At 42.2% G+C, this 25,213-nt stretch overlaps 1 protein-coding gene across 3 annotated transcripts in view; it reads right to left on the bottom strand.

The window, feature by feature from the left end:
* INTS4 (integrator complex subunit 4) overlaps positions 1 to 25,213 on the bottom strand; it is a 117,079-nt gene continuing 91,866 nt past the window's right edge. Inside the window, exons 16-23 of one of the 3 annotated variants that reach the window (XR_003517489.2) lie at positions 21,985 to 22,078; positions 19,437 to 19,517; positions 17,481 to 17,611; positions 11,530 to 11,589; positions 9,434 to 9,562; positions 9,085 to 9,228; positions 5,137 to 5,257; positions 1 to 932 (exon numbers count right to left, since the gene is read on the bottom strand). Coding sequence is in view for 2 of the 3 variants with exons in the window: in XM_027579979.2 (XP_027435780.1) it covers positions 754 to 932; positions 5,137 to 5,257; positions 9,085 to 9,228; positions 9,434 to 9,593; positions 11,530 to 11,589; positions 17,481 to 17,611; positions 19,437 to 19,517; positions 21,985 to 22,078 (970 nt within the window). In the remaining variant the exon portion in view is untranslated. Of the gene's footprint in view, positions 933 to 5,136; positions 5,258 to 9,084; positions 9,229 to 9,433; positions 9,594 to 11,529; positions 11,590 to 13,936; positions 14,177 to 17,480; positions 17,612 to 19,436; positions 19,518 to 21,984; positions 22,079 to 25,213 lie in introns of those variants that run through there. The other 2 variants (XM_027579979.2, XM_027579980.2) reach the window with 2 other exon arrangements.

Genomic DNA, 25,213 nt, shown 5'->3' with positions numbered 1-25,213 from the left:
ACAGTTAACGTCTCTGGAGCATTTACTGTTCCAGCATTGGAGTCATCAAAGATGTAGTGGGAAATGCCTTTATTTCTTACATTGGATCACTCTTTTCCATAATCCCTGTTTCTCCTAAAATATGGCCCTAATGTATTATTTTGGTTCTAAGGGTAATGACAGGCAAGATCAAGAATCTCCCTCAGGGATGAAAATGATTCATTCTCCAGCTATTCATCCAGTCCTTAGCCCAGCTACTGCCTGAGTTAGGGAAAGCACTTCTCGGCACGACAGCGAAGTCTAAGGCCGTTCAGGAACTATCGGTGGTGAGAAAGCACAGCTGTGAAAGGAGTGGGCCCTGGCAAACAGAATGTTGACTTAAAAAACAAGATTACGCTCCAGTAAGCCATTCTTTAGAGGTGGCTACAAAACTGGATCTTTGTTTCACACTGGAGGAATGTAACCATGTGATATAAATGTTGAACCTATAGCCACATAATTTTTTTAAGGACCAGGAACTGGAACAGCTAGGTGTTTTCTCAACTTTATTGGGGGCGGGGGGGGGGGGTTGTCAGGGAAGGAGGAGGTGTAGACTTGAAGGTTTTTGGTTTTTTAATGCAAAATAATTTATTTTGTGCTTGACACCAGATGAGACTATACGGGTCACGGTGCTCATGCCTACACGCCATCTCCAGGTGAGGTGCTCTAGCTTCTGGCTCATTCTGCTACCTAGGAAGGGCCTTCCAGGCCTCGGCTCTCCAGACTGCTGGTGACTCAGCGCCTTGCGGGTTTGGGCATTATGTAAACTTTCACAGACTTGCTGAAGGGGATGGTGCCCTCGATGCTGGTTTCCAACTGGGGTGACACCTCGCCACCCTCGATCCACGGGGATTTTGGAATGCGGGAATTGGAGTTGTAGGCCAGCAGCAGCCTGACTTCTACCTGGCATGGTTCTGGGAAAAAAAAGACAAAAGAAATCCTCTGTGACCGGGCCACTGCAAGGAATTGGAATGAAATGTCAAGTCAAAGCAACATCAAAGATGGAAGCAGGAGGGTTTACAAACTTTCTGCTGCAGAATGGTGTTTGATGAGATGCTCAGCCCGGCTCCTGCCACCCCCAACCCAGCTTTGCCCTGTCCATACACCCCTGCTACCCCAACTTCGCGCCTCACCCCTGGTCCCTTCAGTCCTGCCTGCTCCCACCAGCCTGCATCTTGTCCAGCGTTGACCCTTCTGTTTCAACAACCCCTTGGCTCACTGGCGAGGAGCAGGGCTGCTCTGTCCTGAGTCTGAGCTCGCAGTGGGAGTGGGAGCCCTGTTCCCACCCACGGTTTCAGGCTAAGGCTGCAGGGTGGGGAGCTCTAAAGCACACGACGTACATCTGTCTTCATCCCTTCCCCCTCACCAAACAAAGGCACGGCCCCAGCCTGAATCCTATGAGGTCTGGGCCTGCAGATGTGCTGCTTCCCCACCACCTCCTCCTCCCGTCCCCGTGGGCTCCCTGCAGCTCAGATCCGTGGCTGATCAGAGACGAGCTAAAAACTCTGCCTCAGAGGCCTTCTGGTCTCAAGAGAGGGCCATGGGGGCCTGCACAGGGCTACTGCTAGTGGCCAGATAACCATGCTCTTCCTGTGTGGCTGGGCTTGGGCATCGGGGCTGTGCATACCACAGACACTACCAACTTAGTGGACAAGCAGCCCTGATTAGGAAACAGTTCTAACCAAACATTCTCACCAGTGAACAGGAACCCATTTCAGGGACCTAAAATCATGTCACTAAACCTTTCTTTCTTTCAGCACGTGGCAGGTCCTAGTGAGCAAATTAGCCCTCAGGTTGCTGACCATTTGTTGGGGACAGAGACAGTTACAAATGGGGCACAGTGCTCTAAGAAGCATGAGAGGGAGCCCAGGAAGCCTATAGAATAGAATACCTGCTCTGTGCCAAGCATACAGCCCCGAGTTCTTACCCTGCCACACCATGAAAGACTGTCACAACTGCCCAAAAGTCCCAAGGCTCTGAGAGGTTCTAAGTGACTGTGGAAATCCACACCAGTGACAGAATGTAAACCCACTTTATAAACTGAAGCAATTAATCTTTCTGTTAACCACGTGGCTTCTACAAAGGAGGGGGAGAGAATTTCAGAAGAGCCTAAGGGCAAGTGCAAAGGACCAGGAACACAGTAAGCTTCGGATATCCTCTTAAATTTCATGTGACTGGAGCAAAATGTGCAAGTGTCAAAGATTAGCCCAATGCTAAGAAGTACAGAGGACAAGAATGAGAGCTGGATGGATCTAAATGAACAAGGGCAGAGGTCCCAGGACTTCTCAAGACCTCCCCAGACCTCTTCCTAGTCACTTCCAGACTTCTCTCTAGGGAGCAGGGCAGAGATTGCACTGCTGTCCTCCAGGGAGGGAAAAGCTCCCACGAAGCCAGAGCAACCTAGCCAGCCCAAGAGCAGCCTCAGCTCCACCATTTACCAGCCACGGGGTACGAACACAGCCATGTAATATGGGGTATATTTGTAATGAAATCAGTGCTGCTCTCATCAGACTCCAGTAACAGCTTTCCCACTATGCTCCTTTCTTTTGTCCCAGATGGCTGTTGCCAACCCCAACCACAACCCAGCCTCAACTCTCTCAGCACTTTCAGCCGAATCCTGGCAAGGTCAGAGGACTCAACCCCAACTGTTCATTATGCCCTCTCTGCATGTAGGAAGAATGGCAATTCAAACCACTGCCCTCAGAGGAAAGGAAAGGGAAGAGAAAACGAGGAGAGACAGTGGGAGAAAAAGATAAAAGACTATATGTGAGACAAATCATCATGCCTGGAAGAACAGCTCTCTTAGGAGGTATATATTCTTGCTTGCATCTTACAGATAAAGAAAATGAGACAGAGAGGTAAAATCACTTTCTCAGGATGACACAGCATGGGAGGCAGAATCTGGAATGGGGTCATTGTGACTCAAAGCTTCTGACCTGGCAGTCCCCTGCCTCTCAGAGGAGAGGCCCCTGGTAGGGAGCTGCTGAAGGACTACATGGAGGAAACACCCCTCACCACGAGGCCCCATCTCCTGGATTAGGACAAAGGCAGCACAGGGCATTCAGAATGAGAACACATTTCACTTTAGTGTCCCAGGTCAGAAGGGAACGTGCTATAATGAAAATGCAAGGGATATGGGAGTTAAGAAATCTGAGTGCCAGCCTCAAGGCCCCCATGATCAGCTATGTGGGCCTCCATTTATGTATCTATAAAATGGGGAGCAGAATACTAATTCCTACCTCCAACTTGGTCTGAGGATTAAATGAATTTTAATTGCACATTTAAAATCCTGTATTCAATTTTCATTATTTGTTGAGCGCTTACTACATTTCAGGCTCTAAGGACACATGATACAGAGGCACTGGAGATACAGAGGTAAAGATGATGAACAAGTACCCTGCTCTTGTGGAGCCTCCATTCTAATGGGAAAGTCAGTAAACAATTACATGAGAAAACTTCTGACACTAATAAAGTGCTATGCTGAGAATTAACAGAGAGATTTGTAATAGCAATCTCTCAGAGGAGGTAATCCTGAATGAATTAGAATTCTTCAGGCTCATGACAGCCTAGATAGTAGCCCTGGCCCAGGCAAGGACTTGCTGTATGACCATGGTAAGTCAGTAGGCCCTTCCAAAACTTTTGAGGCTCTTCTGAGATCTAACATGCTATGATGTTCCTCTCTGAGTCTTGGCCTCCCACAACAATGCTGTCCCACGGCATATCTTTCTAGCATATCATATCCATGTCTAGGATCCCTTTTATCAGAACAGATTAGAATAAGAAATTCTAGGGGCACCTGGGTGGCTCAGTCATTAAGCGTCTGCCTTCAGCTCAGGTCATGATCCCAGGGCCCTGGGATCGAGCCCCAGATTGGGCTCCCTGGTCGGCGGGAAGCCTGCTTCTCCCTCTCCCACTCCCCCTGCCTGTGTTCCCTCTCTCACTGTGTCTCTGTCAAATAAATAAAATCTTAAAAAAAAAAAAAAAAAAAAATTCTACCTTCCTGTGGTAGTGCAGAACATTCCGGGCAGCAAGGATATGAAACGAGGGATGCTCAGGGAGGAAGATCCTGGGTAAAAGCATTGCTGGATGCTCCCTCAATTGTGCCAGGCCCAGGGTCACTGATTAGATGCCCAAAGGGGCTGTCCTGATATTTAACAGCCTACTTCCTCTTTGTGAGAACCTTATTATGTCATTAATACCCACCTAACACCCCTGATAGAGGGAAACCATTAATAATGGCATTAGTTACTCATGTATTTAATAATTCAGTGAAAGAAAATTCTAGAAGGCATCCACCTATTTCTAAAATAAACCACATTTTGTGGCAATCATGCTTCTGAATCATCTTTAGTGACTGAGGAAATACCAGTGAGGCCAATTCTCCCCCACATTTTAGGTTCTGTAGACTGAGTCTCTTTTTCAAGTTTCTAAAGCAGCCTTACATGCTTGAAATGTCATGTCTCACGCACTTGTATTGTCCCATTTTATTCTTAAGAATTTTTAAAAATACTTAGGTAACTTCCCTATCTTTTCACAAATTATTAAAGTATCACGTTAAACCAGCCCATGTGGGAAGGCAGGGCAGTAATAGTTGTCATTTTACTTGTTTTAAGGGAATGAACTGAATGGTTCATATACAAAAACAGAACAATTTTAATTTGGGGGGTAAGAAACTAAAACTGCTTAATTTCCAGACAGAGCAAGCCTCAGAACTAACTCCTAGGTGGAGTACTATCATCTTCATTTCGAAGGTGAGGAAACAGTTTCAGAAGGGAGAGTAGCTTGTCCAAGGCTATGCAGGAAGTCAGTGGCAGAGTTAGGACAAGAAAATAGTGTGCTGGCATCCAGCCAAGGGCTCCTTTCATGAGATTCCATTCTGTTATAATCTCCTGTATATCTTCTGACAAAATCTTGTGCCTCAAGCAATCAAAGCAATGCAGCAAATGAGTCTAAATGCAGCCAGTATGGGTTTTTAAACTCCTTAAGAAATCAAGTATAGTCCTCAGCAGGCCTGACAGAACTGTGTATTTTGAAAAGTGCAAAAAATCGAATGCCTACAGGTAAGTGTGATCCCCAGGAACATATTTTCCTGTCCACCGTGGTCCACTGACCCCTTACCTGTCCAGGCAGTGTGGGAGAGGTACACCTGAGTGATAAGCCGGTGGCGGCCTGGGCCAGGATTCCGGAAGTCGGCTGGCTTAGGATGAATCATCTGAGCCTGGCCATCTGGATATGAGACCTAAGAGGTGAGAGAAATGAGAAAAAGGGACAGAAGAGCTATGAGTTTCAACAGAACTGTGCTGTCTTTTTTGAACCTCAAAAGAGGAGGAAAAAAAGACACTAGCCTTCATTAAAAACTGTGTCTGGGTGGGGGGGGGGCAACACTGTTGCCATCTCTGTATTCCCTGCCCCAGCACAAAGCAGTGTTTGGGAAATGTTCCCTGAATTCATGGTGAAGAAGTGATAGGAATAAAGTGCCTCTACTAAGTACAAGAATAGGTAAAAATACTAATCTTGATGTGAAAAGCCTTCCCAGGCACCCCCATCAGGATGACTTTCTCTCTCCTTGGCTCTCAATCATATCATGGGCCAGCATCCAACACCAACCACCAAGTTTTAAGAATAATTTTGTAACTGCATTCTCTCCGCTAGATTATAAGATGCTAAGATGCACATTCTACTGCTCTGTCAATGAAGGGTCTGCTCTGTTAAAAAACAAAACTCAACCAAGTAAATTTGAAGATCTAATTGGCTTTATTAAGAGTCTAGCAAGTAGAGAGATGTTCTGAAGAGCTGTACAAAATGGGAAGGACACATTCCTGGAATAGGTTGAAACAGTAATTAAGTCTTGGTTTCCTGTCGTGGGGGGCAAATGACTCCAATTTGGACTTGTTTTGTTGTTTTTTTTTTTAATAGCTGGCCAGTTCTCAAATGTCACACACGGCCAGAATACCTTCCTCACACCTCAGGAGAGCCTCACCGCTATCTGTGTGGACAGCCTCTTGCACTCCACAGTATACAAAGGAACTAAATCAACAAATGCAGCTTACCAGAGAACCCGAGGGCCCGGGATATGGAAATCTACTGAGAAGGACAAAGTAGGGAACCGCACAGGCCTTTCATCTTTGAAACTCTGGAGAGGCCTGTCTCAGCCCACGTGCCCCATAAGAAGATTTCAACTTCCTCCATGTTGATCTCAAACTTTCTAATTGTTTAAGTTCTTCTTTCCAGTTTATTTCTTAATTCAGGCAAAAGACCCAGAAGGCAAAACATCCTCTGATGGTAACCAAAACTACCCCTCAAGTAATAACAACTGCCCTGAGCCAACAAGATCCCCCGTGGTTAACTCCAAGACAATGAGCGACTTGAACTTCATTGCCCACCTGCAAGTACCCACTGACCTCTGTCCCACATTTTCCTCACAGAAACCTCTCTCAATCTTGTCAGCACTTGGGAGACCGTCTTGGAGACACTAGTCCGCTGTCCTCCCGGGTTGGCCTCACTGAAAGGAATTCTTGTCTTGTTTCACCACCACTCCTTTCTCTGTCTTCGGATTTGGTCAACGACAAGTGGCCAGGCGCCCTTGCACCCTGGTACCATGGCTACACTAATCACCTTCCACCTGCCCAGAACAGAAGTGCTGGTCTGGACAGCACCTTCCTACCATCAGAGCTGCCCCGCAAGGGGCAGTGAGTCCCCCACCTCCCCACCTGTAGAGGCGGCAGAACAGTCTGGCCATGCATGTGGTACAGTGGCCTTGGAGACTTTTCAGTAGAGTCTAGCTTGTGACCCTTAAATAATCTGCCTGCAATTTCATTTATGCTCAGTTGGTCACTGAACTTTTTCTCAGGGATAAATGTGAAACAGTAGTTCTCAACTCTAGCTGCACATTAGAATCACTTAACAGTTCTTAAGGAAAAAAAAAATACTGGTACTCATGGGCCCTACTCTCAGGATTCTGATTTAACTGGTGTAAGCTGAGGCCTGTGCATCATTACTTTTTAATGCTTCCTGACTAATTCTAAAGTGCAGGTAGGGTAGATAACCACTAAGGTGGGGGGAAAAAAAACCTGTAGTACAACTTCACAGCCAACTCAGAATTAGTTCTTTGTAGGTCTTATGATTTATAATAAAGAATTCCTTTAAAAAAGAAAAAAAAAAGGAATTCCTACTGGGAAGCCAGAGGTTTTTTTCCCTCTACTGTCACCATTGGCAAATCTTCAGGGCCCGACTCATTCTTTTTCTCTTCCAGGAAGCCTTCCCTGCCTGTTCCTGGCTATCTGTCTTCAGACTTACTGTCAATGCCTGCATCCCTACTTCTATTCATAGCCCTTCTGCCTAAATACCTCCGCTAGCCTTTAGCCTTTGTTCTTACTGATCCTTTCACACATACCTCCCCATGTACCGGTGTCTCCACAAAGCCCTTCTTTTCCTCAGCCTCCAACCACACTCTCCTAATTCTCTCCATTGTGTGTATGTATATTTTAAGTATATTACAGAATTTTTTATGGTAGCTCAAAACTGGAAATAAACCTGTAGGGGAGGAAAATTAATTTTCCCTCTGGCTAAGATCACTCCTATAATAAGACAGATAAATAGGAAAAAAACAAACACAAGTTTAATAAGTATACATTCTGTATACATGGGAAAGACCCAGGAAAACTGATTAACTCCCTGAAATGGCTCAAGTCATCACCTTAAATACCATCTTCCATTAAAGACAAAAGAAAGGCGTTGCGGTGGGAGGGAACCAGTTTTGGTTCAATGAACAAGCACAATAAAGAAAGGTAAGGTTGTTATAAAAAAAAAAATTTTTTTTTTTTAAAGTAATCTCTACACTCAACATGTTGCACGCTCCACCAACTGAACCGGCCAGAAGCCCCTGTTATGCAAATTTAAGTTGGTGCCTGCCCCACTGTTAAGAGTTTCTAGAGATTTAGTCATCCTTCTCTTCCTGGTACAGAGGGAGATACCTTTACAAATGGTGATCTCACTTATAAATGTAAATTTACCTCATAAAAGGGCAGCTTCTCTGTTTTCCAAGATTCTCCTGTGTCTTCAGCCTCTCAAAAATAATTATCCCCAAATAATCTTTATGCCAAAGAGCCATATCTGGGGTGGCATACTGTGCTCCCCTTCATCCTGCCTTTGAAACTTCCAAGTGGTTTCACACTCTGGAAGCTGAGTCAGTACACAGCTCCATTACTTCACTGAACCAGTCAGTGTCTTGTTCTTGAGAATAAGTCCGCTCCATTTCAAGAGCTGGGTCTTATTTCAGAAGGCAGTGTTGCACATGAGTTCCCAAAATTAGGCCTATAGTACGTGAGCAATCAGGTATTTAGTAAGAAACCACGGTATTCTGATCCTGTGCACATTTGAATGATGACTGAACTTTGGTTTTATAACTGCATGTCCATTTGTCTTTCACTGACACTGTGTGTCCTGAGGGCAGGAATTCTGACACCTCTGCAACCCTAGTGCTTATCATGTGCAACAGGGTAAGCATTGCTAAGTGGATGGATGGATAAGTGGGTGGATGGAGGAGTGAGCAGTAGTCTTTTTGCAGACTGTCTAAATTGATTAGTGTCTCTACTGCATTTGGCATGTGTCTCTAATATATCTAATTTAGGAAAAAATACTCCCTAGCGCTTGCTTTTTTCAACCCTTAAATTTTGTTCACCAAGCTGCCCCACCCACAGCCCGGAAAGGACTCGTTTATTATAGTCTGCTTGTAGCCCTGAAAATACCAAGTCTTCACCTCACGTTACAAAACTAGAAAGGCCCCTGTCATTCAGTAAACACTTACTGGGTATCAGGGGCTTTATATACTTCATCTCCTTTCAACGTCAGTTGTTCCTATTTGTTAGTTGTAGAACCTGAGCTTCAGAGTTTAAAGTACCTTGCTCCAAACCACAATCAGCAGAAGAGATGGAATTCACACTCAGACTCTCTCATAAAGACTCATCTCCCCCTCCTCCCCCCACTCTCTGTCCCTCAAGTAGAAATCACAGGGCTGCTGAAGTTACAGTCAGTGTGGAAGACCCATGGGGACAAACCCTGACAGACCTGGACCTTCACAGTGCTCTGAGGGTCCTGTACGTGTTCCAGGGTTGCATCAACATCCAGGGCCACAACCAACCCAGACGTAAACCGCAAAGGGTTGTCTGACTCGCCTGCTGGCTCAATGATGGTGGCCGAAGCTTTGTGGATCTGTAAGCAAGAAGAAAACACAGTGATTCTAAAGCCAGGTCATCCCTGGGCAACAAAGTATGATCCATGCACCCTTCTGTCTCTGGATTAGCAGGGGGACATAGGGGAGCCAATCAGCAGAAAGGCCCTCGCCCAGATGCTCAACTCGTCAAAGAAGATCCACCAAGGTGAACAATTCTGACTGTCTGAACAGACTTGGCCTGACCTGCTCTGGAAGGGGAAGGTGCAAGAAGGTACTCTGTCGCAGCATGGTCTGTAGAATTTTGACCACTTCTACAGGTTTGGACGTCATGAGTCGGGGCATAAGGTCGAGAAGTTTGTCCACAAAGCTGTCCTGTAGGTGGGGCAAATCAGTGATAAAACACCTGGAGGAACAAACAGAGGCAACTGACTAGGCATTCATTTACACTGGCTGAACCCCAAACATGCCAAATCCTGAGGGAGATGTGATGAACTGAAGGAGCTCACGGTTCCCCAATGAGAAAGCCAGGCACCCAGATAATTATGCCCTGGTGATATGATCATCCTAAGAGCCCTGTTTACTGAATACTCGTATGTGCCAGGCATACTCTGTGTTTTACTTCATCTTATTTAGTCCTCCCAGCAATCCTGTGCATTGTTGGAATTATTATTTTCATATTATAGATTCATTAAGTAATTTAAAAATACGTCTTTAAGACTTAGCAAGTGCCAAGTACTATCACAGGCACCAGGGACATAACAGTGAGCAAAAGAGAAGAAAATGCTTATCTTAATGAGGCTTATATTTGTTGATAGGAACACTGAGATTCAGAAAAAATGATGTTGCACTGAAGCTTTAAAAAGTTAAGTAACTCATCCCCCGGGCTGATTCCATAGTAATTCTGCCTTGTAAAAGGAGACAGTCAAAAAATATTTCACTGAGGAGGTGATAGTGCAGGGATTCAGGGGCTGAATGAAGTCCAACTCTAAACAACAGATGAGGAACTCTAAATGACTAGCTCTAAATGACAGATGAGGAATTTTGGCATACCAGAGTTATCACCTTCCCAAAAGTCTCCTCAACCCAACTGTGCAAAAACACTTTCCACCTTAAAGAACCTAAAACCAAAAGTAAGGCATGAACTTAGTTGAGATTTTTTTTTTTTAAGATTTTATTTATTTATTTGACAGAGAGAGACACAGAGAGAGAGGAAACACAAGCAGGGGGAGTGGGAGAGGGAGAAGCAGGCTTCCCACGGAGCAGGGAGCCCGATGCGGGGCTCGATCCCAGGACCCTGGGATCATGACCTGAGCCAAAGGCAGAGGCTTAACGACTGAGCCACCCAGGCGCCCCTTAGTTGAGATTTGAATCCAGGATCTTAAAGGGCTGAGCAGAGTGTATCATTTGCTAGAGAGCAACGCCTATTGGTGAAGTGTGGTATTGCAACTCAGCCCTACAGGAAGCTCTATCACCCGCCTACATGAAGGTTGACTATATGTATAGAGTCATATAAACTTCAGGTTTGGTGAAGTTCATGGGGGCGAAGATGAGGGGTGGAAGAATGAAATATCAGACTTAATATATGTTAGACTAGGGGGGCCTGAGTGGCTCAGTCCGTTAAGCATCGGCCTTCAGGTCAGGTCATGGTCTCAGGGTCCTGGGATCAAGCCCCGCACTGGGCTCCCTGCTCAGCGGGGAGCCTACTTCTCCCTCTGTCTGCCGCTCCCCCTGCTTGTGCTCTCTCTTTCTGACAAATAAATAAAATCTTAAAAAAAAATAAATGTTAAGACTATAAAATCTTATAAATGCCTTCCTCCTAGTATTATATTGCCAGCACAGCATGTGTCTGGTCACTAACTCAACTACCACTTCTTTGCCAAGGCTTCCACTCATCTACTGCATCTGTTTTAACCAATTTATTCCACACAGAATTCTGAGAAAACAGCTGTACTGAAGAACAAAAATTATTTACAGAATTATGGCACAATTTTTTGTAGATTATAGAAAAATATGGAAATTTAAGAACAGTGGTGAAAAGAAAAGAAAACAAGTTACAATTTTTCAACAAAAAAGTTTGTTTTACCACGTAGTTCTTGTCTTTTTAGTGGCCCAACTGAATGCTGAATCGAAATGATTCCTGATGTTTTCATTATACCACTGTACGTTTAGCTGAGTTTAAAGAAGCTTATATAGCACTAAAAAAAATACACAATTAGGGCACAGTGCCACAGAAAACAGGCTGGCTGCACTGGGTTCTGGCCTGTGACTGCTCTTGTTGCCCTGTATGTGCTGTCTGCACAACCAAGGTTTAACAAGCCAGAAGGTGATGAAACAATTACCTCTGAAAAAAGTCCACTTCCTGTAAAAACTTTTCACACATCCCAAATAAGGGGTCAACTCTGTAGAAAAAGAGAAAAACAAATAATACACATATTATGCTTATGTATTCTTCCAACTGAGGAATGAGGACCAAATTCCCAGAAACCTGAGTCTACATGAAAGGAGAATGAGTATAGTACACTATCAAAATTATCTCTAAGAGAAAGAGCAGACTCCTAATGGACCCAGGGAAAAATATCTGCCAGGATCCCAAGGCCTGATTCAGACCCTGCAGTGACTGTTGGGCTCAACGAAAGCTCAAAGTCAAGGGCTATCCTAGGCCACACCTGGCATCAGACTGACCGAGGATAAAGGACAGAAGCACTGCTTGCGGGCAGTGCAGCCTGATGCTACTCCTCTGCGGGAGTCTTCCCAGCCCTCCACTCAGTAGTCCATAGAGCCATCTGGGAGCTCTGATCTAGCCCAGGATGGACAGCTCGGGGGCAAGGATAGGACATCTACATCAGGTGAGTCTGGAGACTATCCTGGCTTAGAAGCCTCATGCTGCACAGGGGCTAACAACTCTTGAAACAAATCCATAGGGATACCTTCCAGGGTCCCCACAAGGGATATGCCTAGTTATAAGAATCACTGCACTCGATGGAGCCCAAAGCTATGGTGTCTGCATCAGGCAATCACAGTTCACTGATGGTTCCTTCTGGTCTATAGGCAATTTTCTCAGTGATCATTTTTACTATGGCAGTGTTACCTAGTAATACAGCTGATGCTACCAGGTCTCTAGGGAATAGACCTAGAAAGTTAACTGAAGGTCAGATTCTCATGACGAAAGGGAAAAGGTTTTGTTACTACTTTGCCCACAGACACAGACTATGTTCTTTCTTCACTAATTGGCTCTTTTTGTTTCCTGTAATTTCTGAATGAAACTTCCCATTTATTTTCATTAATATATTATTCATTAGAGGAGAAAAGTGCCAGTAAAGAAAAACAGACAAATACTCTTTCCTTCTATAAAAACATGGAAGAAAATGGTGTTAAGTTTCTTTTTTTAAAAAGATTTATTCATTTGAGAGAGAGCGCGTGCACATGAACAGGGAAGCAGGGGGAGGGGCATAGGAAGAGAGAATCCTGACACAGACTCCCCACTGAGTGCAGAGCCAACACAGGGCTCTATCCCATGACCCATGAGATCATAACCTGAGCCAAAACCAAGAGTCGGCTGCTTAACCAACTGAGCCACCCTGGGGCCCCACTGGTGTTAAGGTTCTTAATAACCTAGTTCAGTCTTTCTACTAAAATGTAAGCTCCATGAAAATAGGGATTTTGTATTAATCATTCTGATACATGATATACTTCCTGACACAAGGAGCTATTAAAATAAATATCTGTTGGGGCCCCTGGGTGGCTCAGTTGTTAAGCATCTGCCTTCTGCTCAGGTCATGATCCCAAGATCCCGGGATCAAGCCCCACATTGGGCTCCCGGCTCCACGGGAAGCCTGCTTCTCCCTCTCCCACTCCCCCTGCTTGTGTTCCCTCTCTCGCTGTGTCTCTCAAATAAATAATCTTAAAAAAAAAAAAAATCTGTTGAATGAACAAGTACATGAGAAATGACAAATGGAAACTTACTCTACAAGCAACATGCATTTGAATTATTTTCCTAAAAAGCAAGTAGCACTTGAAACTTCCTTAACTCTGATAAACAACCAGAAATGGAACTGAAATTTGATAGTGAGGTCCACCCGCCGAAGATCTCCAGGAGTGAGAGGGCTGGAGACCTCCAGTGAAGCAGGGGCTGAAAGGAAGGTAATTCAGCCAAGCAGTGTCAATGTAGGGCCTCCTTATCAAGAGTTATCTTGGAGAGCTTCCAGACAGTAAAATACAGATTGGGGAACCCTCCCTAAACCCTAAAACAGAGCAGGAAGCCTCACTCACCTGCATGCTAGGTGAAGTAGGCTTTACCACTAAGAATGCCCACTTTTTTCTTGGTGTGAGGAAAGAAAGCAGGGGAAAACTGAAGTCCACTGGGGAATCAAACACTGACCTATAGTCGACTTTTGTTTATAAGTATGCAAAGACAATGGGAAATTTTTAGATGTTAAAAAGATAATCAGGGCTATAAAGGAAACCAAGCAGACCTCAGTGAGATAAAGTCAAGGCATGAAAGCACAGAAAACTTATTAAAAATTCTAATAACTAATGTTAGTGAGATTAAAGAGGAGATCTGAAAGGACACTACACTGATAAAGCAAGAAACTGTTATTAAAGGGGTACATGGAAGAAAGCACACTCGGAAATAAACAGGAATAATGAAATCAACTCAACAGTAAAGGAATACTACATTGAAAAGTGATGAAAACTGAAGTAGACCTTAAAAGAGCATATTGAGGAATTTACGCAAAATACAGAGTAGAAAAACTAAGAAACTGAAATTATGAGAAAAAAGATGAGAGACAGGGCAAACAGATCCAGAGGACACAATGTCCAGTATGAGAGACTGGAGGGGATGGAAGGAGTGGTGAGGAGAAAAATACCCTAGCCAAAAGCAAAGCGTGTACGTCAGCGTCCCCCTGAAGGTCAATGAGAACACTGGAAAAGACAACAACAAAAACCCCCACATACCTACACATGTCCTGGTAGAGTTTCTGAATTCTAAAAAGAAAAAAAAAATTTACAGCTCTGAACCAAGAAAAATAAGCTCCCTACAAAGGAAAGAGAACCAGACAGACATCAGCCAGCCTAAATATAACACTAAATACTAAGCAGCAACACAGCAATATTGACAGAATTCTGAAAGAATTCCAGTTATGTAGAAGAGTGAAAAAAAGGCAGTTTCAGACATGCAGGGTCTCTTACATACTTATTCAGAAAAACAATCACTAGAATGCTAGAATGTGTTCCAGTTAAATAGTAAATTAGAACAAGGAATGTCAATCGCTTCTCGGCCTTTTGGCTAAGATCAAGTGTAGAACAAGGAATGTCAAAAAGCAACTGCAGTACCAAAAAAAAAAAAAAAAGTGGTGAGCAATTTGGAACTAATTTTGAAAAAATACTTATAAAGATTAATGCATACTTTAAGAACAGATTCTTAAAATAAGAGATACATTAAAAAAAAATAATAAGCTGATGGGCGCCTGGGTGGCTGAGTCGTTAATCGTCTGCCTTCAGCTCAGGTCATGATCCCAGGGTCCTGGGATCGAGCCCCTCATTGTGCTCCCTGCTCAGTGGGAAGCCTGCTTCTCCCTCTCCCACTCCCCTGCTTATGTTCCCTCTCTTGCTGTGTCTCTCTGTCAAATAAATAAAATCTTTAAAAATAATAATAATAATAAGGGGTGCCTGGGTGGCTGTCGTTAAGCGTCTGTCTTCGGCTCAGGTCATGATCCTGAGGTTGTGGGATCGAGCCCCACATCGGGCTCCCTGCTTGGCGGGAGGCCTGCTTCTCCCCCCCCCCCCCACTCCCCCTGCTTGTGTTCCCTCTCTTGCTGTCTCTCTCTCTCTCTCTCTCTGTCAAATAAATTAAAAAAAAAAAAATAATAATAATAATAAGCTGAAACTAAATTCCAAATTATTTAACAGCTATGAGATAATCAAATAAAAACACACTAAAACTTTCATCTTGATTTGAGGTGAACTTGATAGAGGTAATCATAAAGTCTATTTAACTTTTTATGCTGATAAATATAAGTGGAATACGTTTATTAAAAATATAAGTAAAAATACTATTTATACATAAACTAATGTGAGCTAACATTTATCAAGTGTTTACTCTGAATGAGTCAGGCAGTATTTTAAGAGCTTTATGATTAATAATTTGATAAACATTACAATAACCCTGTGAGGGTGAAGCAGATACTATTATTATCCCAGTTTAACTTAGCGGGAACAAACTGAGGCATAGTAAGTCTTAAGTAACTTGTCCAAGGTCACTAAGTTTGCAAATGGTGGGAGTCAAGATCTGAGTCTAAGCAACAAGGAACCAGAGCCCTCTTAACTGCTATGTTCTGCCTCTCACTTGAAAAGGTTAGACGTCGGGTCAGAACTTTCAAACCCTTGGAAAAAACAAAGAATACAACCAATCTAGCAAAAGTCAAGAAAGAAAGGAAAAAAAAAGGCAGGAACGCATACAAATGGGAAGTATAAACTACTACAGCATGAGTAAAGAACAAATATATTAGTCTTTGTATAATGACGTGGAAAAATGGAATATCACTGGATGAAATGAAAAGAGGCAGAACATAAAGTATATTATGATTCCATTTATATTAATACACACATTTATAATCTATATTTATCTGCCTTGGGAAGAGTCTATTGACAGTTGTTTCAGAAGGGGTAGATTGTCAGGGAACCTTCACTTAATCTGCAATATTTAAATTTTTTACAATAATCATACATAAACTGAAGAAGAGATATATATGTGTGTGTGTATATATATATATACATATATATATATTTTTTTTAATAAAAAAGTCAAAAAAAGTATAGATGCAAAAAGGACGCCTGGGTGGCTCAGTCGGTTAAGTGTCTGCTTTCAGCTCGGGTCATGATCCCAGGGTCCTGGGATCGAGCCCCATATCTGGCTCCCTGCTCAGCGGGGAGCCTACTTCTCCCTCTCCCTCTGACCCTCCCCTCCCAGCTTGTGTCCTCTCTCTCTCTCTGTCTCAAATAAATAAAATCTTAAAAAAACAAAACAAAACAAAAAAAACTAGGGGCGCCTGGGTGGCTCAGTTGGTTAAGCGACTGCCTTCGGCTCAGGTCATGATCCCAGGGTCCTGGGATCAAGCCCCACATTGAACTCCCTGCTCAGCGGGAAGCCTGCTTCTCCCTCTCCCACTCCCCCTGCTTGTGTTCCCTCTCTCGCTGTGTCTCTCTCTGTCAAATAAATAAAATCTTTAAAAAAAAAAAAAGCTAGATTCCAACACAAGCACCTTTCTTTGCTCAGCTGTGACTGGCAAACAGAGGGATTAAACATTTGTTAAATGAATGACGAGATGCTATCTCTAAGATTAAATCACCACCTGATTTTATCAGGTCACTATCAAGATAAGTAAAGAAATAAAATAACATTCAGAATGTCCTTTCTGACCTGGTATTTTTCAGCGCATAAACACTCGTATTTCTTTCTCTATGACACTTTTAGACCAACACAACCGCTAGACTGAGCATCAGCTGCGTCTTCCACCTGGGAATGAGCTATTACATTGTATCAAATCTACGATACCATCATTCTTAAGATGCACCTTTATTTTATGAAACACCAAGAAACAAAAAAACCCACTTTCAAAGTATGGCACACCATCAAAATACCTAATTTCAGAGAAGTTAAAATTTTAAATGTGCATTTTAGAATCAATTAAATATGGAAATGCTATTAGAAAGTCTGATAGTGAGCTCTTACTATGTACCATGTTAAGTGCTTCTACATGTATCATCCCATTTATTCTTCATGAAAACCCCATGAGACAGATGCTGTCATCATCCTCTTTTTACAGACAAGGAAACAAGGCACAGAGAGGCTAAAAAAACAGCATCCATAATCAAACAACTAGTAAGTGGAGAGGTCCGGGTTTGAACAAGGTAGGCTCACTGCACAGTACATTCTCTTCTTTTGTCTAACTGCCTGGGAGAGCTTACAAGTCCCTTCAGAAGAGAAAATATGGTTCTTGGCACTAAATTCTTAAAGAAATCTATCAAGGACCATAAAGAATATCCTTGTTGCCTATTGACCTACGTTGTGCTGTAGGTAATGGGAGAGCCACTGGATCTTTCCAGAGATCCAGTCTGACCCAAAGATAGAACCTGGAATATCTGAAAAAATGAAGAGTTTTTATACTGTTTAGCAAATTTTTCCTAAGTATCTTTTCACTTCCCATTAAACTTGGTGAGATCTCTGAATATATCTGGAAGAGTCCTTGAAAGGACTGTGCCACCCCTTTTGGCCAGCCACACATCTTACCCTCGAGTGGTCCGTGCTGTTACTATAAGTTGCAAGGCTTTGGCCTGCAGCCTCATGTGATGTATAATCACCACCTGCTTATTCTCCACACCACTGTACATGAACTCCATTTTGTAGGTCTCTTCCATGATCTATAAGGAAAGGTAATTAACGATCAGTAAAAATATCATAATGGTCTTGATAGCAGCACAAAATTCTAGGTGAAATTCTGACCTGAGTTTTTTTAATGCCCGTGCTTTAACACTGAACTGAGATTATTTAAGTACCTATGGTGAGAGAAATTAGGATAATTTGAGAGAAATTAATATGTGTTGAGAGAAATTAATATAGTATGTCTTACGAAAAGAGAATAAGTTGTTTTGTCAGTTAAAAAAAAAAAAAGACTTTCATCCAGTAATAAAGTCATCTTAGTTGATGATGTGAAGATCTGAATAGTTCAATCACTGATAAAACCTAAAGCACTGCTTACTGCCCTACACCAAAACTACTGTGCTGTGGGAACAAATGAATAAACACTGTGTAGGAGACCCAATCCTAGGAAAAGTCCTCAAAAATTTAGCATCAGGAACCATTAGCCATGTGTTAATCATCCAGACAGACTGTTCCATGGGCTCGGTCTGTTGATGGGAATTTGGAGAGGAGAACAAGTGCAGAAAACAATGTCTATGACCTCAGCTCGAGCCCAGTGCATTAAGCTCTTGCTCTATTCTATCCAAATGAGCTACTCCCATCCAAATGACGCTTCTTTCCCCATTCTGTGTTTCCCTTCCTTTGAGGGCTTTGGGGTCAGAGAAAGGACTCCAGGCTCTCCCACAACTGCCAGAAAGACAAGTTACCTAATTATATAGTGCCTCAGTTTCCCTATCTGGAAATAGGGAAGAAGTAGCCCCAAAGTCATAAAACTTAAAGGCTAAAATGGAGCATGGAAAGCACTTAGCACAGTATCCGGCACCCAGCAATGGTAACTCCTTTCCCCTTTCTCCTCCAGACTACTGCTCCCTGGTCCCATCTCTCCCATTCTGGGGCTCTAGTCATCAGGTTCTACTCCCCTACAAAAAGCCACACAGCAGGTCTGAGAGGAAGTCTAGATCAGAGGAGAGATCAAGCAGAGTAGTGGGAAGAAAACACAGTGTGTACCAGAGGATCTGGGCTCAATTCCCTAACTCTACTACCTATAGCTCTATAAATTTAACTTTGCTGAGCCTCAACTACTTCATCTATAAAGTGGACTTAATGTTTATTCCTACCTAATGGGATTACTGTGAGTGTTAATTAAAAACAGACTTGAAATCATTTAGTGAACTGTAATGTAACAATCATTAGCTTGCTATTGGGTCATAATCACTGGGTCATATATAGACCCACTACCTGGAAGACAGGACCAGAAGAGTTCACCAAATCCCAATACCTAAGAATGAAGGGTAACTGCTCAAAGCTAGAAAGAAACTCAAGGCAAATATAATTAAATGCTACTTAATGAACTGAGGAGTACATAAGGACCTTTCAACATTCAAAAGATGGTACAGGCTAAAAATATACACAACTTCAAAATGAGTTCAGCTACATTTTCAGATGAAGATTCATGACAGTATTTACTGGATTATAATATATCTGAAATACAAACTGTAAGAATTTACAACACTAAAGCACCTTAGAAATCATCCAGTTAAACTGCCGTATTTTAGAGAGAAGGAAAAATCCAGGGAGGTTAAACAACCTTGATATCACCCAACAAATTAGAGGCCGACCCGGGACTAGAACCCAGGTCCTCTGACTCCAAAGCCAGTGCTGTGTCCCCTAATTATGCTGCTTCTCACATCACTAACATCTGTCACAGGTTGGTACTGAGGAGGGCACAACAGAGGCGTGGAGCCATCTGGAAGTCTCTGGCTCCAACTTAGACAAGACAATTCCTGGACAGAGATCCATCTGAGAAGAAGGTCCCAATACGCTTACCTGTTTTGCTGCTGCGGAGGCCAAATCACTCTGCTTCAAATACAAAGGGGCAGCCACATTCCATAGTTTTTCTTGCAAGGCCTACACAGACATATCAGGAGAGAACAGAACACAGAGGTCACCAAGACTGGTATATCATTTGAAGCTTCTGTGTTTGTTTTGCTTTGGAAATCTCCTGGATCAGGACTTCCTCTCAATCTTATTCTTTTAAGCTAATAAGCCCTGCCTATTACAGAGAAAGAGGAAACCAAAGGCTTGAACTCCTCCTTATTCAATCCAATTCCTGGTCCAAAGGACTTATATCCAGATCAGACCAGTGCTTGCAAGCAGAGGGCAGGAGCCACGCAGGTCTCACTATAATGTGCAAGCAAGCCAGCCTCCACCGCTCTCGGCACTTTTTGTTCCCAGCGCCACTACACTACTCTGGCCGCCTAGACCCTTCCTCCGTGACTGTGGTTCTTTTACTCTGTTCACTACCCTTTGAAGAACCCCATCACCTTACTGACATACCCACACTAGAAATCAAGAAGCTTTCCTAGATTCCTCCCTCTCCCTCAATCTCTCTATGTTCAAAAGTATCACGAGGAGCCACAATTTTACCTCCCATCTCTCTCCTCTCAGCCATATGGCCCCATCTCTCATTTCTCTCTAAACCTCTGCCATAGTCCCTTATTTTCACAGTCCTTCTTAATTATAGATATAACCTAACAGTTTTACAGAAAACATAGACTAACAATGTCCAATAGAAATGTAACACACACCATATATATAATTTTACAAATCTAGTAGACACATTTTTAAAAGTAAAAAGAAACAGGTGAAATTAATTTTGACAATATAGTTTACTTAACCCAGTATATTTAAGATACAGTTTCACTATAAAATCAGTATTCTAAAAGTTAATAGTTAACATTGTTTTTTCATACTAAGTCCCAAAAATCACTGTGTATTTTGCATTTATAGCACATCTCAATTTGAACTAACATTTCAAGTACTCAGTAGTCACATATGCCTGGGTGACTATCCAGTTAGATAGTAGCAGATCTAAACTATAAATATAGAAATTTTTAAAGCACACAAATCATTCTACCCTTAACAGAGTTATTGTTTTTGAAAACTCACTTCCAATCATTTCTCATATATATGCTTTTTATATAGTTGTAGTCTAAAAGCAGAATTGTGTATGCTTTTTTTTGTACATAACATTACACTGGGGGCACTTGGGTGGTTCAGTTGGTTAAGCATCTGCCTTCGGCTCAGGTCATGATCCCAGGGTTCTGGGATCGAACCCCACATCAGGCTCCCTGATCAGCAGGGAGCCTTCTTCTCCCTCTCCCTCCCGCTCTCCCCCTGCTTGTGCTCCGCTCCACCACGCACCCCCCGTCAAATAAATAAATAAAATCTGAAAGAAAGAAAGAAAGAAAGAAAGAAAGAAAGAAAGAAAGAAAGAAAGAAAGAAAGAAAGAAAGAAAGAAAGAAAGAAAAGAAAGAAAGAAAGAAAAGAAAGAAATTCAGAAAGACCAACACTGACATGGCACGCACTATGTATCAGACACTAGGCAAAGGGCTCTCACATACCTTGCTTGTTACCAACCCTTACCTACGTAGAATTATTATCAGCCCTGTTTCATAGAAGCTTGGAAAGGCCAAACAACTCTGCAAAGGGGCACGGAGGAGCTTTGTGGGATAATGAAAATGTTCTATACCTTGACTATGGTGTTGGTTACACAGGTGTATACATTTGAAAAAAATCTATCTAGCCAACAAGAGCTGTTTAAATCCCAACCCATTTCAGTGTACACACCCACTTCCACGTATATACACATATCTGCAAAGCCCTAAGCTTACACATCTTACAGTGAGAAATAATTTCTAATGACTCCATTTATTCTGACTTTGGTCAAATATCATAATTACTAACAACACCTGGAACTAAAGCCAGGATAAAGACTTATCAAATGAGAAGGGGTCTCCAAAACCTAAGCCTAAATTTAGAGCAGAACTCTGCTGCAGAAGCTGAAAGCTACTGAACTAATTTAACACGTTTTCAACTCAGCAAACTAAAACAGCTTCTTGGCTACCAATTTTGTGTGTGTATATATACAACCTGACTACCTAATACAAAATGTCAGCAAGGTGGCCATTTTAAGAGCAGTGAAATCAACCTTTGCCTTGTAAGACGTGGGCAAAGTGAAATTGGCATTTTAAGAAAATAATATAAAAGTTGCATATGCTAATCAAATTATTAAAAAAAATGAAAAATCCTTAGGATTCTAATGAAAATGATTATCCAATCTGCTCTAATTATACAAGGATAAAAGAATTCTCCCAAATTAAAAAAATTTAAATTCCCACATGAGTTAACAATTCTTTAATTAGAGACTAATATAATTACACTGCAGAGTACATAATTTCTTCACTGCTAAGCAGCTGTATAAGACTACATTTTTCCACTTCTGGCCTCAAGAACTGCTGAGTCCATTAAAGTGTTTTCATATGCACTTTATGCACATAATCACAATCACAAACATAACGGATCCAAACCAACCTTGATGAGAAGAAGTTGACACCGAAGATAGGTAGCAGAGAAGTCAGCGACTCCTGCTAGTTCAGACTGAAGTTCTCCAAGTCTTTGCAGATCCCTGCAGTAAAGAAAACCCCAAGGCCAACAATGGACAGGGATAGTAACAGCCATATAAAGATCATGTCAAAAGCATTTTACCATTTTAGGGGCACCTGCGTGGCTCAGGTCATGATCCCAGGGTCTTGGGATCAAGCCCCGTGTCCCTCTCCCTGTTTGTGCTATCTCAAATAAATAAATAAAATCTTTTTAAAAAAGCATTTTACCATTTTATAACTAGTAAATTGGTCATAAATTTTTAAATGACAGCACCCAATGCTAGAGTGGTTATAATGAAACTGGTTCACTCATGCTTCGATAGCAGTTAAGCTGATAAAATTAAGTAAAACTGTACTGTTTTAAAAGTCATACATATGGTCAAATATTTTGATAAGTAGCTTTATGCTGAGAAGGAATTCTAAAAGAAATATCCAACAAAAATGAAATGCTTTATGCTCCACAATATTCCTCAATTATAGTGGAATATTCTACAGATGTTAAAATATGAAACAGTAATAAGGTATATGACCTTAACTACAGAAAAACTATATGTAGGAGAAAAATACAGCAAAGTGGTTTTCTGGATAGAGGTATGAGGGTGCTTTTTAGTGCCTTCTCCCAACTGTGCTTTATTTTCCAAGTGTTTTAACATAACAGATGAGTATCTTTTGTATCATCAGGAAAAATTTTTTTTAAGATACTGTAGTAGGCTTTGTTGGCTCCCTACCCAGTTAGCCATTCTTTATGTCTTCCTCACTAACTGAACCCTGATTTTGTTCAAGGGAAGGTATCCTCAAACCCATTCCCAGGTAGAGTCTGACTGAACTAAGCCAATTAGTATATGTCATCTCCTTGGTTATGTGACCTAATAAGTTGGCCTTCTCAGGCCTAATTCAAGGACTTGTATTCCATGCTTGGAGCAGGTCTGATAGTGGTCTGTCTCCATCTCTGTCACGCCCTAGACTGAACAAGAGCACTTACGGTCCTGATTGCCACGGGCAGCCGTACTATAACTCTAAAAGAAAAAAGCCTTGGGATAAAGCAAATGCTGAGGAAAAGAAAAATCCAAAGAGACAGAGAATTGGGTCTTTAATCATATAAATGAACTACTTGACCATACCATACTTAGAACTGCCTCAGATTTCTATTCATATGAGAAAATAAAAAGCCACTGTAAGCTAGTCTGAGATGAGGCTTCCCAGATACCTGAAGCCAAAAGCATCCTAGCTGGATACTGGTATAGACAAAGTGATTGCAAAAACATAAAACCCAGCTGCCTGGAGGCAAGAAAATAGAAAGTGGCACACACAAATCAAACAGTTGTGTGGGGGTTGGAATTACTGATTTAAAATTTTTAATTTTTTGAATAGATAATATATACCTAGGCATAGAATTAAACCAATAAGGTAACAGAATTCAAAAGATACTACAGGATATGCAACTAAATTAGTTCACTTTCCTATCTCAGGGTGCCACAAACCAGTACACCCTTCCCAGAGGCAACCACCATTACCAGTTTCTTGTCTTTCTTTCTTCTGGGGATATACGACACATCTACAAACAAAAAAAACTCCGTTGTTTTTCTTTCTTCTTTTTTGGGGAGAGGTTGTGTGTGTGTGTGTGTGTGTGTGTGTGTGTGTGTGTGTGTGTGTGTGTGTGTGTGTGTGTGTGTGTGTGTGTGTGTGCGCGTGCGTGTGTGTGCGCGCGCGCGCGCGTGCGCGCGCGCATTCATGGAAAGCTATCTTGTTTTTTAATGGCAACATCAAATTTTCATATGGAAATGATAGCTGTGGAAAATCTGATGATTTGGGTCACAAGGGAAGCAGAGCTGCAGGGTTGGCATAACATAAAAAGCTTCAAAATAGTGTAACATAAAGTTTTCACAATAGTTTTGTATACAAAACTGTCCATTTGACTAAGCGCCTCCTTCTAATCTCACGCTCTGTGTCCTCAATGCCTTCATGAAATTTTACTCAGTAGGCTTTCCGTGTTATGAATTGTAAACATAAAGAACTAATTTAATCCAAAAAAAAAATTTCTAATAGCTAACGCTGCGTCCTACAGACCTTAGTGTCAGGAAGGAGATGAAGGGACACAAAATGAATTATTCCCAAAGTGACTGAAGAAATTGGGGCCTGCAGCTTATGTATCATCTCTTGTGAGTTCTGGTGGCTTGAAAGGTTCCTGGAGAGCCTACTCATGTGTTGGAATCCAGCACAATGAAAGGCAAGACCATGTCCTAGTGAACCACACCTGTGAAACACTGCACAGGTAGCCAGCTGGTCTCTCTCTTTCACATCTCTGATGTCTCCCTTGCAAAGATAGCCCGAATCACTCTATTTCTGAACTGTTTCCTCTCTAGGAAGATTCTGCCTTCTGTTTCAATGACAGACAACACTGACCAGCTGACTATACATTAGCTGGCAGCCACCAGGTAGTAATCTATCCTACAGCCCCTGCACTGAAGCAACTGTTCTCAACTGCACAGAACAAGATGTAAGCCAACCAGCCATGGGAAATCTGAACTACTGTATGAGCAAAAAAAGAAACTTGCTAGTCCTGGACAAAATGCTGTTATCCTACTGTTTCCTCTCTGTACCTCTTTATGCCCACAATCCTCAGGAAGCCTAAGTTTAAACATCCCTCCAGAAACCATGAACTCTTAAATGAGAAAGGTACAAAGATCACCTTCTGTGTGCACTATGCTAGGTGTGCTAGGTGTTTCCTTACTTGAGCCCATTTAATCCTGACAATGTGAATTGCAATTAATTCTATTTCACTGAGAATGAAAGGGCAGATCAGAGTTTAAGTGGTTTGCCCAACGTCACAGGATTAATAAGTGGCAAAAACAGGCCTTGAACTCAGGTCTGGCTGAACTCCAAAAGTTTTTAAAAAAAACCAAAAGACTATCATATTATATTTCATTTATTTATTTGGTATTAAACTCTTTTCATTTATTTATGAACTACAGCAAATACAGATGACACCAAAACCGATTTAAAACCAGATGCATATTAAGCCACATTTCTACAAATGCGATTTGGGGGGGCAAAAGTGCCCCTCCCAGGAACACACACTTCAGCAATCCTTCATCCACATGATGGCAATAAGCATTTATAAAGTTTGGAGAGGTTTACTTACAAAATATTGAGAGCAT

The sequence above is a fragment of the Zalophus californianus genome, chromosome 11 (genome assembly GCF_009762305.2).
Source record: "Zalophus californianus isolate mZalCal1 chromosome 11, mZalCal1.pri.v2, whole genome shotgun sequence".
In the NCBI taxonomy this organism is placed as follows: domain Eukaryota; kingdom Metazoa; phylum Chordata; class Mammalia; order Carnivora; family Otariidae; genus Zalophus; species Zalophus californianus.
The sequence above is the reverse complement of the archived record's forward strand: the minus strand, read 5'-3'. Positions and strand labels throughout refer to the sequence as shown.